The 17,761-nt window shown below is 52.3% G+C and overlaps 1 protein-coding gene across 1 annotated transcript; it reads right to left on the bottom strand.

Annotated features, from left to right (window-relative positions):
• Positions 1-12,992: 12,992 nt before the first annotated feature.
• LOC145391120 (uncharacterized) lies at positions 12,993-14,663 on the bottom strand. The gene has a single exon (XM_080265807.1). It carries the CDS (start codon positions 14,661-14,663, stop codon positions 12,993-12,995), a length of 1,671 nt encoding a protein of 556 aa, XP_080121933.1.
• Between the last annotated feature and the right edge of the window lie 3,098 nt (positions 14,664-17,761).

Here is a 17,761-nt window from a genome sequence, read left to right as displayed (position 1 = left end):
TAGCACCAGCGCTGGGTGGGTGGCCAGGGATGCTGGCTGGGGGGGTGCCCTAGGCAGCACGCTGGGTGGGCGGCCTGGGGCGCTGGCTGGGGGCAGCCTGGGGTGCTGGCTGGGGGCGGCCTGGAGCACTGGCTGGAGGGCGGCCTGGAGCACTGGCTGGAGGGCGGCCTGGAGCACTGGCTGGAGGGCGGCCTGGGTAGAACGCTGGGTGGGTGGCCAGGGATGCTGGCTGGGGGGTGCCCTGGGCAGTAAGCCGGGTGGGCGGCCTGGGGCGCTGGCTGGAGGGCGGCCTGGGGCGCTGGCTGGAGGGCAGGCTGGAGGGCGGCCTGGGTAGGACGCTGGGTGGGTGGCCAGGGATGCTGGCTGGGGGGTGCCCTGGGCAGCACGCTGGGAGGGCGGCCTGGGTAGCACGCTGGGTGGGTGGCCAGGGATGCTGGCTGGGGGGTGCCCTGGGCAGCACGCTGGCTGGGGGCGGCCTGGGTAGGACGCTGGGTGGGTGGCCAGGGATGCTGGCTGGGGGGTGCCCTGGGCAGCACGCCGGGTGGGCGGCCTGGGGCGCTGGCTGGAGGGCGGCCTGAGTAGGTGGCCAGGGATGCTGGCTAGGGGGTGCCCTGGGCAGCACGCTGGGTGGGCGGCCTGGGGCGCTGGCTGGAGCACTAGCTGGAGGGCGGCCTAGGTAGCACGCTGGATGGGTGGCCAGGGATGCTGGCTGGGGGGTGCCCTAGGCAGCACGCTGGGTGGGCGGCCTGGGGCGCTGGCTGGGGGCAGCCTGGGGAGCTGGCTGGGGGCGGCCTGGAGCACTGGCTGGAGGGCGGCCTGGAGCACTGGCTGGAGGGCGGCCTGGGTAGCACCAGCGCTGGGTGGGTGGCCAGGGATGCTGGCTGGGGGGTGCCCTGGGCAGCAAGCTGGGTGGGCAGCCTGGGGCACTGGCTGGGTGGGTGGGTGGCCAGGGATGCTGGCTGGGGGGTGCCCTGGGCAGCACGCTGGGTGGGCAGCCTGGGTAGCACGCTGGGTGGGCGGCCTGGAGCACTGGCTGGAGGGCGGCCTGGGTAGCACGCTGGGTGGGTGGCCAGGGATGCTGGCTGGTGGGTGGCCAGGGATACTGGCTGGGGGGTGCCCTGGGCAGCACACTGGGTGGGCGGCCTGGGGCGCTGGCTGGGGGCGGCCTGGGACGCTGGCTGGAGGGCGGCCTGGGATGCTGGCTGGGGGGTGCCCTGGGCAGCACGCTGGGTGGGCGGCCTGGGGCGCTGGCTGGAGCACTAGCTGGAGGGCGGCCTAGGTAGCACGCTGGATGGGTGGCCAGGGATGCTGGCTGGGGGGTGCCCTAGGCAGCACGCTGGGTGGGCGGCCTGGGGCGCTGGCTGGGGGCAGCCTGGGGAGCTGGCTGGGGGCGGCCTGGAGCACTGGCTGGAGGGCGGCCTGGAGCACTGGCTGGAGGGCGGCCTGGGTAGCACCAGCGCTGGGTGGGTGGCCAGGGATGCTGGCTGGGGGGTGCCCTGGGCAGCAAGCTGGGTGGGCAGCCTGGGGCACTGGCTGGGTGGGTGGGTGGCCAGGGATGCTGGCTGGGGGGTGCCCTGGGCAGCACGCCGGGTGGGCGGCCTGGGGCGCTGGCTGGAGGGCGGCCTGAGTAGGTGGCCAGGGATGCTGGCTAGGGGGTGCCCTGGGCAGCACGCTGGGTGGGCGGCCTGGGGCGCTGGCTGGAGCACTAGCTGGAGGGCGGCCTAGGTAGCACGCTGGATGGGTGGCCAGGGATGCTGGCTGGGGGGTGCCCTAGGCAGCACGCTGGGTGGGCGGCCTGGGGCGCTGGCTGGGGGCAGCCTGGGGAGCTGGCTGGGGGCGGCCTGGAGCACTGGCTGGAGGGCGGCCTGGAGCACTGGCTGGAGGGCGGCCTGGGTAGCACCAGCGCTGGGTGGGTGGCCAGGGATGCTGGCTGGGGGGTGCCCTGGGCAGCAAGCTGGGTGGGCAGCCTGGGGCACTGGCTGGGTGGGTGGGTGGCCAGGGATGCTGGCTGGGGGGTGCCCTGGGCAGCACGCTGGGTGGGCAGCCTGGGTAGCACGCTGGGTGGGCGGCCTGGAGCACTGGCTGGAGGGCGGCCTGGGTAGCACGCTGGGTGGGTGGCCAGGGATGCTGGCTGGTGGGTGGCCAGGGATACTGGCTGGGGGTGCCCTGGGCCGCCCCCTGGGTGGGCGGCCTGGGGCGCTGGCTGGGGGCGGCCTGGGACGCTGGCTGGTGGGCGGCCTGGGATGCTGGCTGGGGGGTGCCCTGGGCAGCACGCTGGGTGGGCGGCCTGGGGCGCTGGCTGGAGCACTAGCTGGAGGGCGGCCTAGGTAGCACGCTGGATGGGTGGCCAGGGATGCTGGCTGGGGGGTGCCCTAGGCAGCACGCTGGGTGGGCGGCCTGGGGCGCTGGCTGGGGGCAGCCTGGGGAGCTGGCTGGGGGCGGCCTGGAGCACTGGCTGGAGGGCGGCCTGGAGCACTGGCTGGAGGGCGGCCTGGGTAGCACCAGCGCTGGGTGGGTGGCCAGGGATGCTGGCTGGGGGGTGCCCTGGGCAGCAAGCTGGGTGGGCAGCCTGGGGCACTGGCTGGGTGGGTGGGTGGCCAGGGATGCTGGCTGGGGGGTGCCCTGGGCAGCACGCTGGGTGGGCAGCCTGGGTAGCACGCTGGGTGGGCGGCCTGGAGCACTGGCTGGAGGGCGGCCTGGGTAGCACGCTGGGTGGGTGGCCAGGGATGCTGGCTGGTGGGTGGCCAGGGATACTGGCTGGGGGGTGCCCTGGGCAGCACACTGGGTGGGCGGCCTGGGGCGCTGGCTGGGGGCGGCCTGGGACGCTGGCTGGAGGGCGGCCTGGGATGCTGGCTGGGGGGTGCCCTGGGCAGCACGCTGGGTGGGCGGCCTGGGGCACTGGCTGGGGGGTGCCCTGTGGCACTGGCTGGAGGGTGGCCTGGGGCACTGGCTGGAGGGTGGCCTGGGGCGCTGGCTGGAGGGTGGCCTGGGGCACTGGCTGGAGGGTGGCCTGGGGCACTGGCTGGAGGGCAGCCTGGGGCACTGGCTGGGTGGGTGGCCAGGGATGCTGGCTGGGCCCCTGGGCAGCACGCTGGGTGGGCAGCCTGGAGCGCTGGCTGGAGGGCGGCTTGGGTAGCACGCTGGGTGGGTGGCCTGGGGCACTGGCTGGAGGGCGGCCTGGGCAGCACGCTGGGTGGGTGGCCACAGATGCTGGCTGGGTGGGATGCCTGGGGCATGGCTGGGGGGCAGCCTGGGCAGCACACTAGGTGGGTGGCTACAGATGCTGGCTGAGGGGTGGCCTGGGCAGCATGCTGGGTGGGATGGCCACGGATGCTGGCTGGGTGGGGGCGTGGCTGGGGGGCAGCCTGGGCAGCACGCTGGGTGGGTGGCTACGGATGCTGGCTGGGGGGGTGGCCTGGGGTGCTAGCTAGGGGGTGGCCTGGGCAGCACACTGGGTGGGTGGCCAGGGATGTTGGCTGGGGGGCAGTCTGGGGCGCTGCCTGGGGCGCTGGCTGGGGGGTGGCCTGGGCAGCATGCTGGGTGGGGGGAAGCTTGGCTGGGGGGGTGGCCTGGGCAGCACGCTGGGTGGGCGGCCAGGGATGCTGGCTGGTGGGCAGCCTGGGCAGCCACGGATGCTGGCTGGAGGCGGCCTGGGTAGCACGCAGGGTGGGCGGCTAGGGATGCTGGCTGGGGGTGGCCTGGGCAGCACGCTGGATGGGAGGCAGCCTGGGCAATACGCTGGGTGGGGGGCAGCCTGGGCAGTACGCTGGGTGGGCGGCCATGGATGCTGGCTGGGGGGCGCCCTAGGCAGCACGCTGGATGGGAGGCAGCCTGGGCAGCACACTGGGTGGGTGGCCAGGGATGCTGGCTAGGGGGGAGCAGCCTGGGGTGCTGGCTGGGGGGAAGCACACTGGGTGGGCGGCCAGGGATGCTGGCTAGGGGGAGGCGGCCTGGGTGGCAGCCTGGCCTGGACAGCACACTGGGTGGGCGGCCCAGAGCACTGGCTAGGGGCAGCCTGGGAAGGACACTGATTGGGCAGCCAGGGATGCTGTCTAGGTGGGCAGCCAGGGATGCTGCCTGGGTGGGCGGCCTGGGGCGCTGGCTGGGGGGCAGCCAGGGATGCTGGCTGGGCGGAGGCCTGGGGCACTGGTTGCAGGGCAGGCTGGAGGCCTGGGCAGCACACTGGGTGGGCAGCCAGGGATGTTGGCTGGGAGGCGGCCTGGGCAGCACGCTGGGTGGGCGGCCTGGGGCACTGGCTGGGTGGGCGGCCTGGGGCACTGGCTGGGTGGGCGGCCTGGGGCACTGGCTGGGGGGCGGCCTGGGCAGCCAGGGATGCTGGCTGGGGGGCGGCCTGGGCAGCCAGGGATGCTGGCTGGGGGGGCCGGCCTGGGTCGCTGGCTGGGAGGGCAGCCTGAGGCGCTGGCTGGGGGGGCAGCCCGAGCAGCACACTGGGTGGGCGGCCTGGGATGCTGGCTGGGGGGCGGCCTGGGCAGCACACTGGGTGGGCAGCTAGGGATGCTGGCTGGGGGGTGGCCTGGGCATCACGCTGGGTGGGCGGCCAGGGGCACTGGCTGGAAAGCAACCTGGTGAGCATGCTGGGTGGGCAGGCTGGAGTGCTGGCTTGTGAGCATGCTGGGTGGGCAGCCTGCAGAGCACGGTGAGTAAGCGGCTTGCAGCGCTGGCTAATGGGTGGCCTGGGGTGCTAGTTAGTAGGCGGCCTAGGGTTCTGGCTGGTGGGCAACCTAGGGAGCACACTGGGTGGGCAGCCTCGGCAGCATGCCGAGTGGGCAGCCTGGGGCGCTGGCTGGGTGGGCGGCTTGGAGTGCTGGCTAGGCAGCCATGGGCACTGGGTGGTGGGTGGCCTGGGGAGCACGCTGGGTGGGCGGCCAGGGGTGCTGGCTGGGGGCCTAAACCCACACAGGATAAACCGAATATTTTCTAAAAACTAAATGATGAGTACATTCACCATTCTCTCTTACAGTTTGTAAGTGCAGATGTCAAAGAGTTTGGGCGGAAATTGGACACAATAGGCTGGTCCTTCCCTGGCTTAGGGATCAGAAGGATTAGCACCAGTTGCTTAGTGTGTCTTCTCAACTTCCTCAAGGTGTCTCAAAACTCATGAGTGAAAAATTGGGTTTTGACCTTGCAAAATCTATTTTCCTGAAACAATTATGTCAAAGACAGTCATTTTTATTCACTATAAGCTGGCTCAATAATACAGCCTGCCAATGATTTTAACATCTGCACAAATACAGTACAACCTCCAAAATCCGAACTTAATCATGTATGAAGTGGATGTTATCATTCATTCTGACAATCAATGTATATATGAAGGCAAAGTTTATTTGTGGACAAATATAATAACAGATAACATAATACAAGATACTTTATTGAATTTGCTGTTCATGATACTCTACTTACCAATATGAATCTACTTTCCAAAATATACTTCGTGTTATGCCTTTGGACCCAAGCATTTCGGATTTCAAAGCGTCTACTGTATAAACAATGCAATGGAGGCTAATACTATAAAACTCCTTTAAAGCAGATTCCTTTATGCTGGACTTGTTAAGGCAGACGGTAAAGTGAGAAAGACATTTACGATTCAGGTGACGCAGCTGGGCAAGTCTGGTTTCAAAATAGGAGGTTTGGGAGAAAACTGGTTCCTGGATATGCAGGTAAAGGGCCATTACTGATTAAGCTTACTGAGTGTGGAAGCAAAAAACATTGGCGATGTAAACAATATTAAATAAACTATGCTTTTCTTTTTTAATGTCTTTCTTTCCCCTTTGTCAATGACTGTATAACATTTCTTAAGTTGATCTTTCTTTTGCTGCTGACTTAAAAGGCACTTACAAACTTAAAACAGAACTGGTATGCGAGTAAACTACTGACTTCTGGTACTGTATAATAAATTACTACATGATAACCAACCTCTGCTATTAAAACACCCTTTCCCCTGTAATTATCTTGCCTTAAAGGAGTTTTACTTCCTCCTCCTTAGGAACAGCCTAAATAATGATTAATCTGGCTCTCTATTTTAACAATTATGGACCAGTCAATTCTTCACTGTCTCATCAGTTAATTCTCTAAAGCTAACGTAATCCTTTGTGACTGGTGTACACCTTTTATAATGGACTAACTGGGTGAAAAGTTCAATTATGCCAAAAGACTCATTAACAATGTTATGGTATACTGTATGTGGTTTGCATTTTTTTTCACCTCAAATTTTACACTCAGATGTATTTCAGGCATCTTAATTCCTATTTTTCATAAGTGATGAGGAAGCAGAACTCACACATGCCATGTTTATAGTGCAACATTTGAAAATATAAACAACACACCAAGTCAGAAATACTATAAAGAAAACACTATTAGGTTCAGTAATGATTAAAAATGTTTAAAAAGCAGCACACACTGGGCAGGCCAAGGACATGTATCCAGCCTGGGGGGGGGGGGGGGCTTCTTATAAACAAATGTGACTGGATATCAAAAAACAACTATGTGACTATAAAATATATTCTTGAAATACTGAAAGTGTCCATTATAGAAGAGGTCCATATCGTGTCTATTATTCCAAGGTTATAATTCAAAATCTCCCCCAAACTATGCCACTTTAGGCAATGCAGGTAAAATGCTGTGGGGTGTATTTTCCAGTAGTACACTCTATATATATATATATATATATATATATATATATATATATGTATCTTGATACTTTCCAATCATTGTGTTCTGAAACAGTGGAGGAACCAAGTGAAAATACTCTCCAATGATTTCTTATTTATGTGTATGTGTGCTACATTTATCAAGCATCAAATTTATATCGCAAGTCAAATAAACTATCATTCAGAGGTATTTGTCATATTCAGAAATCATTCCCTCATTATCACTCGGAAATATGTCTTACTATTATTCAGAAATATTTACTGGACTTTATCATACTGTATTTCAAAATATTTGCCTAAATGTTCATTCAAAAATATTTGCCTTATTAAAAGTGTCATTCAGAAATACTTCCCTTATTACCCTTCAGAAATAATTGCCACAGGAAGAAAACGTGAACTGGAATAACATTCATGGTGGAAGCATCGACAAGCTGAATATATATATAGTTTTTTAATCGAGTGTACATTTAATCACTTAGGACAATTATTCACAAAACCTTACTTAAAACCACGGAATGCGAGTGGCCTGTCCCACCCCAGCCTCCTCGATGCTTTCCTCTTGCTTCCCCACACCGCACTTTTCCACTTGCCCGTGATTTGTCACCCCACCGGCCTCATTGACGTTTTCCTCGTTTTGGTTTTTTCCACAACTCTCGCTCTTCATCTTGCCTATGATTTCTTGTCACATCACCACACCTGAAAGTAATGGATTTATTACATAAGCTGCTGAAAAATCATCATCAACACCATCATCATCATCCTGATCGTTTTCTTGACAATGGGATAAGCTATGATTGAAGGGGAAAAAAAATCACCAAAAAGTGAAACTATCCACTGAAGTCCAGTGAAATGGGCCAAACATTCATTAACAAATCATTCTTGTACCTGGAATCCTGACTTAACATCACAAGCCTATCTCAACATTTACACCATTTTTAATTGAATTTTTCATCAGGCATTTAATGTAAAAACATTACCAATCAATATCAGGGTAAGTTTTCTATAACATATATTTTCTGCCTGTGATACAAGAAATAAATTCAACCAATCCTAATATGAAAGTAAGAGCCAACAATTTTATGCTTTTTTAATAATAAGAGATTTGAAATGAAAAAATAGTTTTCTGTATTTGCTTTGCTACTACATATGCCAACCCATTTATCAGAGGGAATTGGGGTCAGGATGATCAAGATTTTCCACCAAAATATCAGTACATGATTAAACTACTTCACCCATTCACTTTAACATGGCTGAGATTTTAGCTCTCTGGCAGCTTATTTCATATGCTGTAGCTCATTTGCAGAAAAAGGTAGCACTGTGGTTCTACTGCCTCTACACAGCACTTTTTCTTGACCAGCAACACAATCTAATGTTAAGCTCTTTACAGCTCAGTATTCAAGGTGGAAATGGCAAAGTTTGGACCAGTTAAAGTGAACAGAGTATAGGTAGATACAGTATACTCAAAACTCATTAGGATACATCTCCCCACTACTAAAGATAATGGCAACTACTGTCATGGCAAAATTTTCTCCAATAAAGAGCATGAAAATCTGAAACTGGTTATTATACAGGATGATCCATATTTAATGCTTCTCTTCCACCACTCCACTGAGCAAGTTTTCATAAATTTGTGTTCTCAAAGTCTATTCTGTGTCATATATACATTTCCTACTCCCACTTCCACACCCAAGCCCACACCAGCAGCCTGAGATGCCCTAGGAGGATATTCAATACAAACAGGAGAGTTTCTAGAGAAGCACAATTTATGGACCACCCTGCACATCCAAACAATGTACCGGTATTCATAATCAAATTCATGTAAATCATACAATGTTAAACCTCTTAAATCTAAATATATACCATATTAATAAATTTACTCATATTACTCCAAGTGTTTTAATTTCACCTTAGAATATACAAAACTGATAATGATGAGGTTAATGAAGACTACATCTAACCCATGCAGTTTGAAGTCTCTCCTGGAAAAAAAAAAAAAAAAAAAAAAAAAAAAAAAAAAAGAGGAGGGGGGAGGGGAGAGGATGTCTGTATTCATGGGGTTGAGAGCCAGCAATAATATGCAGAATGTTGCCTCAGCGAACAACACCCTCAACACATTAAGGTTTATAAGCTCATCACTTAAGGAAGCTCCCCAGCACCTTTGCCTAAGCAACTTATTTTGCTTGTTACATCTTGCTGTTCTACTCTGTGTTGCATAAATCCTTCCTACAATGCCATACTCTGCATAAACAACATACTAAATTATGTTAACCAGCCATATCCAAAAAGAAATCACTAACAGGTGCTAGGGAGTATCCCAACGAGAAGACATGCCTAAGAAACAAAGGTATAGTGTTATTTCTGCAAACAACACCCAAATATATTTAAAAAAAAAAAAAAAAAAAAAACAATAGTATGTATCACTATTAACAACACCCAAATATATTAAAAAAAAAAAAAAAAACGAGCATCATTATCCCTGCAAACAATACCCAAATACAATAAAAATAGGCTATCACTGCAAACACCACCACCCAAATATATTAGGAAACAAAGTTAATAAGTATATTATGTATCACTGCAAACAACACCCAAATACATTACAGGAGAAAAAGGGAAGAGTACAATAATATATCTCTGCAAACAATACTCCAAATACCTTATGAAACAATGGTATAGTGTTAGTATCCCTGCAAATAACACCAAAAAGCATTAAGAAAAAATTGTATAGAAAACAGTATCCCTGCAAACACCAAATTTAAAAAAAAAAGTGTATGAATATCTATCACTGCACAAAATACCCCAAACAACCGTATAAACTGTATAGAAAAATGTATCCCTGCAAACAACACCTGAATACAATAAGAAACAATGGTATAATATGTTTCCATGTAAAAAGACCCAAACAAATTAGTAAACAAAAGCACAGTGTAGCGTAATGTATCCCTGCAAATAACACCCATATGTATCACTGCAAACAACACCCAAATACATTAAGAAACAATGGTACTTTATGTATCCCTGCAAACAACACCCAAGTACACTAAGAACAAGGGATAGTGTCAAGTATCCCAGTAAACAGGACCCAAATACATTAGTAAACAAAGGTACCAGTTATGTATCCCTGCAAACAACACATTAGTAAACACTGATGACAAAATTATCCATACCGGTACCAGCAGTTTGGTTAACATTTCAATCACCATTAGCCTGGTCTGCCAAAAAATAAAAAAAGACCCTCAGAAATTTTTCTTAAAACCTGTTATGAAAGAACATTAACTTCACATTTATAAAACAATAAAAATAATAATTTTAATAATAATAATAATAATAATAATAATAGAGTAATATATTGGTAATAATAATAATAATAATAATAGCCTTCAACATTCAGCTTAAGACCAAATACTGTACAATGATCCCTAATTTATCCGGATGTGTTCAATATCCGGACTTGCTATTATCCGGACATAAAAGTGCCTGAGAACTTTGGCCAGCCAGCCGACATGTCCAAACATTCAGTATCGTGGCTGCTGGGCTCAAACCATGAATCGGAAGTAGTCCGTAACCCACACCTAGAGCTAAAATGTGCGTCCGCTCCTGTACTGAATGGTCAAAGTACAGCACTTATCCAATCACTCTCAGTGAACCTCCACCACCCGAGCAATATGACTAAACCGCAAGCGGTGTCAAAATGTCCGTACGCATCCCCACCCAATGGCCAGCATCAAGCGGCCACCTGGCTAAGACTTTTTTGCCATTGAGATTGTAACACAGACTGCAAGCCACGGGTACATGTTTGGTGACAGAGCCTGTCCGCCTCTGCACCAAACATCGAAAGTCACACGGCCATCGGGCTAAGTCTTGCCCACCTGCCACCACCATCAAACAGAGACCACAAGCCATGAGTACGTGTTCGGTGACAGCGACCATCCACCTCACTAACGAAGGTCGAAAGTGCGCAGCCACCAGGACACACACAGATTCCTTCCCATGATATTACAATATCAGTAGTTTCTGTACTAATGTACACAGTACAGTATCATATGTGTGTATGTGCAGTACTGTACAATACACTACCCTTTGGTATGGGTATTCATTTCAATACTACAGTTAACCACCTTAGTCAAGCAGCCCTACTGGGATAGGTTAGGTTTGGTTAAGATAACATAAGTAAGTTTGCCTGGGAAACATTCGGCATATTTTCGAGAAATCCTATGGTTATTTTTGAACTGACGAGGTGAGCGTTGTTCCTGACTGAGGGGTACCGGTGGCCACCAAGCATGTAACACATATCACAAGCCATGAGTAAAACTGCCCGTGCGCCTCTACACCGAATGGCGGGAGTCACCCGGCCTCCAGGATGTGTGGAAACCCCCTACCACGTGCACCTGTCCGCTTCCCTACTGAGTGATCAAAGTCGCCTGGCAGACCGCATTAGTCATACATTGCCTGATGCGGTGATCTACAGGCCATCTGCTGTTGCCATCACGTACCAACCCTTGCAAGGGCAAACCGAAGTGAACCTTACATGACGATGTCAGTTTGCCGTGTTATGCTTCCTCTGTGCTTGAAAGCATCCGTTGGGTGCAATATGGCAGTGCTGTAAATCCTGCTGGTGAACAGAAGCCTGCACATCAGTTCCTGCCTTTCAGTCCCTTGTGAGTGGTAGTGCTTGCAACGATGGCTGTGACTGCGGTTGTGTTTGTGGTAGTTCCCTACCTTCTTCAGGTTGTGGCCCTGCTCTGCTGTATTTTCATGTGTGTGGTGAGGCCCCACCACCACCACCATGTGAGAAGCAGAAGGGGGACGTTCTAAGTTTGGAGAAGAAACATGAGATACTGGGCAAGGTTGACACTGGCTGGACCATAGGACACATTCTTCGCGAATATGATCTAGCCCGGTCAACACTGTTCAATACCAAGAAGTCATGTGACAAGCTTACGCAGTATGGACATGGCTCTGCCGAAAGCACACATTGGGGCGACAGGAAGGTGATGGCCCTGGCCTGGCACGTCATTTTCAACCGGTCGACACTGATATGGTTTTGTCAGCAATGTGGTGCCAGGGTGCTAGTGTGTGGGACCAAGGTGAAAGCTGCTGCTGAGAAGTTTACAAGCATTCACAACATGCAGAACTTCAAGGCATCCGAGGGATGGCTCTTTCACTCCAAGCTTCGCCATGGACTTACTGGCTGTAAGGCACATGGCGAGGCCTTGGATGTGGCAGTGGAGGAAGCAGATCTGTTTTGCCAGAAAGTGCAGCACTCAAGGACAAGGTCTTTGCCCTTGGTCAAGTCTTTAACACTGATGAAATTGGTCTGTTCTATAGCTCCTTGCCCACCAACACCCTGGCTGAGGAAAGGGAGACGTCTATAATGTGTGTCTGTTTTGTGCTGTACCAATGCTAACGGGACGCACCGCCTCAAACCCATTGTTGTTGAGCATGCAAAACAACCACGTTGTCTCTATGGGTTGATGGGTAACCTGCCTGTTGTGTGGTACCAGTCTGTGAATGCCTGGTTTACTGCTAAGATCTTCAGAGACTGGTTCCACAGATTTTTCCGTTATCAGAGGTCCTTGGAATCGATCGAAACCAGGTGAAGGCACTCTTGCTCCTGGACAATGCCCCTGCGCAGCTGTCTGAGAAAGATTTGGTTGCTTTTGATGGGCGGATTAGGTGCATGTTCCTGCCACCTAATACAACTGCTCTGATTCAACCAATGGACCTGGGTGTTATCACGGCTGCAAAGAGACTGTACCGACGGAGGCTCCTGAACAAGATGGTGGTGGTGGTGCTGGAGGATGAGGATGTGATCCAGGACACAAGAGGGGAGCAGACCCTGCAGAATCTTCAGTGTTACGACTTCAAGTCTGCAGCATGGGCAAATGAGTGGAAGTCTCTGTCAAAACCCTTGAAAGTGGTTGGTTTCGTCTCCTGCAGGAAATCGATGCCAAGCATGACTATGAGGGATTTGACATGGGTGATTTCCAGCCACCTTAGAACAGCAGGAGAGCAGGTGGACATCAATGACGCGTGGGATTGGCTGGATGAAGACGCTCTTGTTTGCCACTAGACCACATGGGACAACTCTACACCTGCCGGAGGTGGCGGGTTATGAAGCCTGGTGGTGGTGCATGATTGATTGATTGAAGAAATTGAGCGTGGCGGCGTAACAACTAAGGTCATTGCCGCCGTAAAACAATTATAATTGAAATATCAATAAAAGGTAAAGTCTTGATACAAGACAAAGAAAACGATACAACAAACAAAATAAGAAAACACGCTGACATAAAACAACCAAAACTAAAACAAATTAAAGTAAAACTACATCTTGAGGAGGCCAGCCTCCTCAAGAAAGGAGAAAGTTGCATCCCCGATCACACATGCTTCATCTCCCAACAGGGAGGAGAGATGGTAGAACCCGTTTCCTGAGCAAAACCAGGAGAAACACCGACGGCGAGCATCCCCCAGACTGGGGCACTCAACCATAAGATGCCTCACAGTCAGAGGCACAAGACAATCATCACAAAAAGGGGGAGGGTCCCCCACCAAAAGATGCCTATGTGTCAGTCGTGTGTGGCCGATTCTGAGATGAGAAACAATAACCTCCCACGAGCGTGGTGATGGCATAAATGTCCGGGGGCCCACCTCTTTCTGCACCTCCCCGAGCTTGTTGGGAACAGGAAGAGAATCCCAAACCGGCTGCCAGGAGGCTTGGAGAGCAGACCTAACTAGTGGGAAATAATCTCTGAAAGGGAGAGGTGTGCGGGAAGCAACAAGAGATGCCGCGGACCTCGCCATCTCATCAGCATGCTCATTACCCGAAACACCCACATGAGCTGGCACCCAACAAAAAGAAATCCTCCGGCCACGACGCTTATGATAAAAGAGCTTACGTAAAATCTTCAGAACCAAGGGGTGGGGAGAGTTAAAATTTTCGAGGGCAGACAAAGCTGCCCTGGAGTCACTAAAAATAGTAAAATTCATAGCCTCATGTGGTAAAATAAGGTGCAGAGCCATCAAGATTGCAGACAGCTCTGCTGTAAAAATAGAGGCAGATGAAGTAAGACTGCCCCGTTGGCTAAAATCAGGGAAGACGACCCCATATCCAACGCCAGCATCAGACTTGGAACCGTCAGTAAAAACTGGCACTGATCCTGAATGCACAGTGGCATGGGCAAAAAACTGGGTGCGAAGTACCAGATCAGATGTCACAGTCTTATGAGCGGTTGGAAAGCAACAAACCTCCACCTCAGGCAACATCCAGGGAGGGATCTCACTTAACTCAATGCTCTGCACTGGGCCACGCCAGAGATCCAAGGAAGATAAAATATCCCTCGCCCTGTAGCCAAAAGGACGGGGGAATCGAAGATGGAGAGTAAAAAAAGAGTGGTGAGTGTGACTCAAAATACATGCAGTAGTGGGCGTCTGTGGAAGACGCTGGGTACTGTACCAGCAGCGAGCAACATGGGCTTGACGTCGAAGCTCCAGTCCCATCTCCCCCGCAGTCACAAGTAAGCTTGGGATAGGGAAGGTACGGAATGCTCCAGTAGCCAAACAAAGGCCCGCGTGATGCACAGAATCCAAGACACGGAGCCGGGCAGGGGTGGCTGATGAGTACACCTCACATCCATACTCAAGTTTGGACAACACCAGAGCCTTATGGAGCAAGAGAAGGGAGTGGCTGTCTGCACCCCAGGTCGTATGAGCTAAAACCTTAATAAGATTTAATGCCTTAAGGCAAGACGTCTTAACCCTTCGAAGGTGTGGGACCCAAGTGAGGCGGGGATCAAAGGTGAGGCCCAGAAACTTAACCTTCTCTGAACAGGCAATCCTCTGGCCATTCAAAAACAGATCTGGGTCAGGGTGCATCCCACGAACACGGCAGAAATGCATAACCGTCGTCTTAGAGGGAGAGAAACGAAAGCCACGCTCCTGAGCCCAAGCCAAGACTTTATCTATGGCCAGCTGCAGTCGACGCTCTGCCACAGACATGCGGGACGCAGCAAAGGAGATTGAGAAGTCGTCCACAAAAAGGGAGCCTTGTACTCCTCGAGGTAGAACCCCAACTATACCATTGATAGCAACAGCAAACAATGTAACACTCAAAACGCTACCCTGAGGCACACCCTCCTCTTGAGTGTATATTTGAGAAAGCTCACACCCCACTCACACTTGAAACTTCCTCTCTGATAAGAAACTCTTGAGCAAGAGGGGAAGCCGACCACAGAGACCAAAACGGTATAGGGATGACATAATCCCATACCTCCAAGCTGTATCATATGCCTTCTCGAGGTCAAAGAATACCGTGACATGGTGCTGCTTCGAAGCAAAAGCAGAGCAAATGGAGGACTCAAGACGTAGAAGACTATCAACTGTCGATCTCATCTTTCTAAATCCGCATTGAGACTGAGTTAAAAAAACCCCATTCTCCAAAAACCAAACAAGGCGAACATTAACCATCTTCTCAAACAATTTGCACAAACAGGAAGTCAGGGATATCGGGCGATAGTTAGAAACTACACTCAAGTCCTTCCCAGGCTTTGGGATAGGGAGGACTATCGCCAGACGCCAGCTAGCAGGCACCACACCCTCCTCCCAAATTCTGTTGAGTAGATCTAACAGAAAACCCAAGGCTCCCTCCTTTAGATGACGAATCATAGCATAATGAATGCCATCATGTCCTGGAGCAGTGTCCTTACAAGATGCCAAAGCAGCCTGTAGCTCCCGCTGAGAAAACAGAGCATTATATACCTCTCCTCCCTGAGATTGAAAATTTAGCCCACTCCTCTCCTGACGTGCACGATCATCAAAATATGGTGCAGATGGATCTCGCCCGGAGACAGAAGAAAACTGAACAGCAAAGGCTGTGGTTACTTCCTTTGCTTCTGACACCAAAGCATCTCTAACTTTGAGCACAGGAGGGGAAGATGGAGAATATTTCCCCTGAATCTTACGTACCCATTTCCAGACCTGGGATATAGGAGTGGAGGAATTGATGGAAGATACATATCCTGCCCAAGAAGTACGTCGGGCATTCTTTAAGGTCCATCGGTACTTTGCACGAGCCCGTTGAAATTGTAATTTTAAAAAATTACTCTGCCTGTGAGCTCGATATCGGGAGTATGCAGCCCTGCAGGCCTTGCGGGCTGCAGCACACTCACTGTTCCACCAGAGCACTGGCCTACGAGCAAACAAACCAGTCGTTTTTGGAATCGCCCTCAAACCAGCCTGGTAAAGAACGGAGGTAAAATATGACACTGCACTATCAACACACACAAAAGAAGCCACTGGCAAATACGTAGCACTAAGGTCACTGAAAAGATCCCAATCTGCCCTGTCTAAGCACCAACGGGGAACCCGTGGGGCCAGAGGATCATCAGTAGTCGAAACACAGACCGGGTAATGATCACTACCATGGAGATCATTACAGACACTCCACAAAAAATCCAAGGCACAGTCAGGGGAGGACAGAGTAAGGTCGATAACCGAAAGAGTACCCGTCTGAACATGCAGGTGGGTAGGGTCCCCTGTGTTGAGGACACAAAGATCCATATCCTCCACTACCAATACCAACATATTTCCCCGAGCATCAGAAAGAACATCCCCCCACAAGGGATGTCGTCCATTCAGATCACCAAGGAGGAGAAAAGGTCGAGGTAGCTGGCGAATCAGGCCTTGACTCAAGATCCTCACGAACAATCACAGCACTAGGGGGCAAATATACATTGCACACAGTGTACCTCCTTCCCAGGTGCAGCCGAATGGCCACAGCCTGCAAGGGGGACCGCAGGGGAATTGAAGTGAAGGGCACATCAGAATGGCAGAAGATGGCACAACCACCCCGATGGCCTCCTGCAGGGTCAGAGGGAGAAAAGATACCGGCATAGCCCCTTGGTAGGGAAATATAACTGTCACCTAACATAGTCTCCTGCAAACAGATGCAGGATGGCTGCATCTCCTTAAGCAGCAGCTGTAGCTCCTCCCAGTTCCCTCGCAAACTTCTACAGTTCCACTGCAGGATTAAGAAAATGTTATGTCTTCTTAGGGCTGGCTACAGGGCCAGCTTTCGGCTTTGTAAGACGGGACACTTGCCTAGAGCCACCAGCATAGGACACTAATGGCGTCTTAGTGATAGTAGTTGGCTTCTTCTTTTGATTTGAGGGAGGTGAAGCAGCCAAATGCTGCTTCCTCTTCCCCGCAATCCCCGCTATCGTCCCCCCCTCATCGTGAGGAGAGGAAGTAGCAGGATCAGCCAAGCACTGCAGCCAGCTTTGGCACTTTATTTGGAGCGAGAGTACTCCTCTTTCGAGGTGGCGCACCAGCCTGCTTGGAAGGTGGCTTGGAAGGTGGCCTGGATGGAGCCCTTGGTAGTGCAGGGCGGCCAGTGGCACCACTAGAAGTTCCAGATGTGGAAGTGGACTGTACAGGGTCAGAACCCTGTGAAGGTGGCATCATGAGTGTTGGATCCGAAGCACTAAGGGTCCGCCCAACATCCTCTTCGGGCTGGGACTGGTTCATAGGCGGACCATGAGCTGCAGTTTCTGCCTTGTCAGACCTCTCAGCAGCAAGCGACCGAGCCCTCTCAGGATCTAAAGACTCTGAAGACCGAGAGGGTGATGGCTTCCTGCCCTCCCCACTCAGAGAGGGCCGGACAGCCGACGAGGAGCCTGCCCCAAAACTCACCTCTGCCGATGCCATAGGCTTCGAAGCAGGTGGAGGAGTGGGCTCCCTAACTGTAACCTTAGGAAGAGAGGGAACAGGAGAGGTGTTAACAAAAGGGTCAACAACAGAGACCCTAGATGGCCAGTCTCCAGAATCAGAGGACTCTGACGAGCAACGGTGACGTTTACCAGGTGCAGATGGAGTCTCGGGCATAGTAGCTACAACGGGAGAAGTCCGATCAACGTGGACATCTGCCACCACCACAGAAGTGTTCAAGTCGTCAGCCACCAAAGTGGGAGCGGAAACATTCAGAGTAGCAGTTGGGAAAACATCATTCTTACCTGCAGTACTAACCTTGGGGACAGCATTCTGCATATCGTGAGTGGAAGTTGTGGGTACTGGAGTGGGTCGAGGCTGCCTCTGAGATA

The sequence above is a fragment of the Coenobita brevimanus genome, chromosome 2 (genome assembly GCF_032717465.1).
Source record: "Coenobita brevimanus isolate Jiangsu-jjx chromosome 2, ASM3271746v2, whole genome shotgun sequence".
In the NCBI taxonomy this organism is placed as follows: domain Eukaryota; kingdom Metazoa; phylum Arthropoda; class Malacostraca; order Decapoda; family Coenobitidae; genus Coenobita; species Coenobita brevimanus.
The sequence above is the reverse complement of the archived record's forward strand: the minus strand, read 5'-3'. Positions and strand labels throughout refer to the sequence as shown.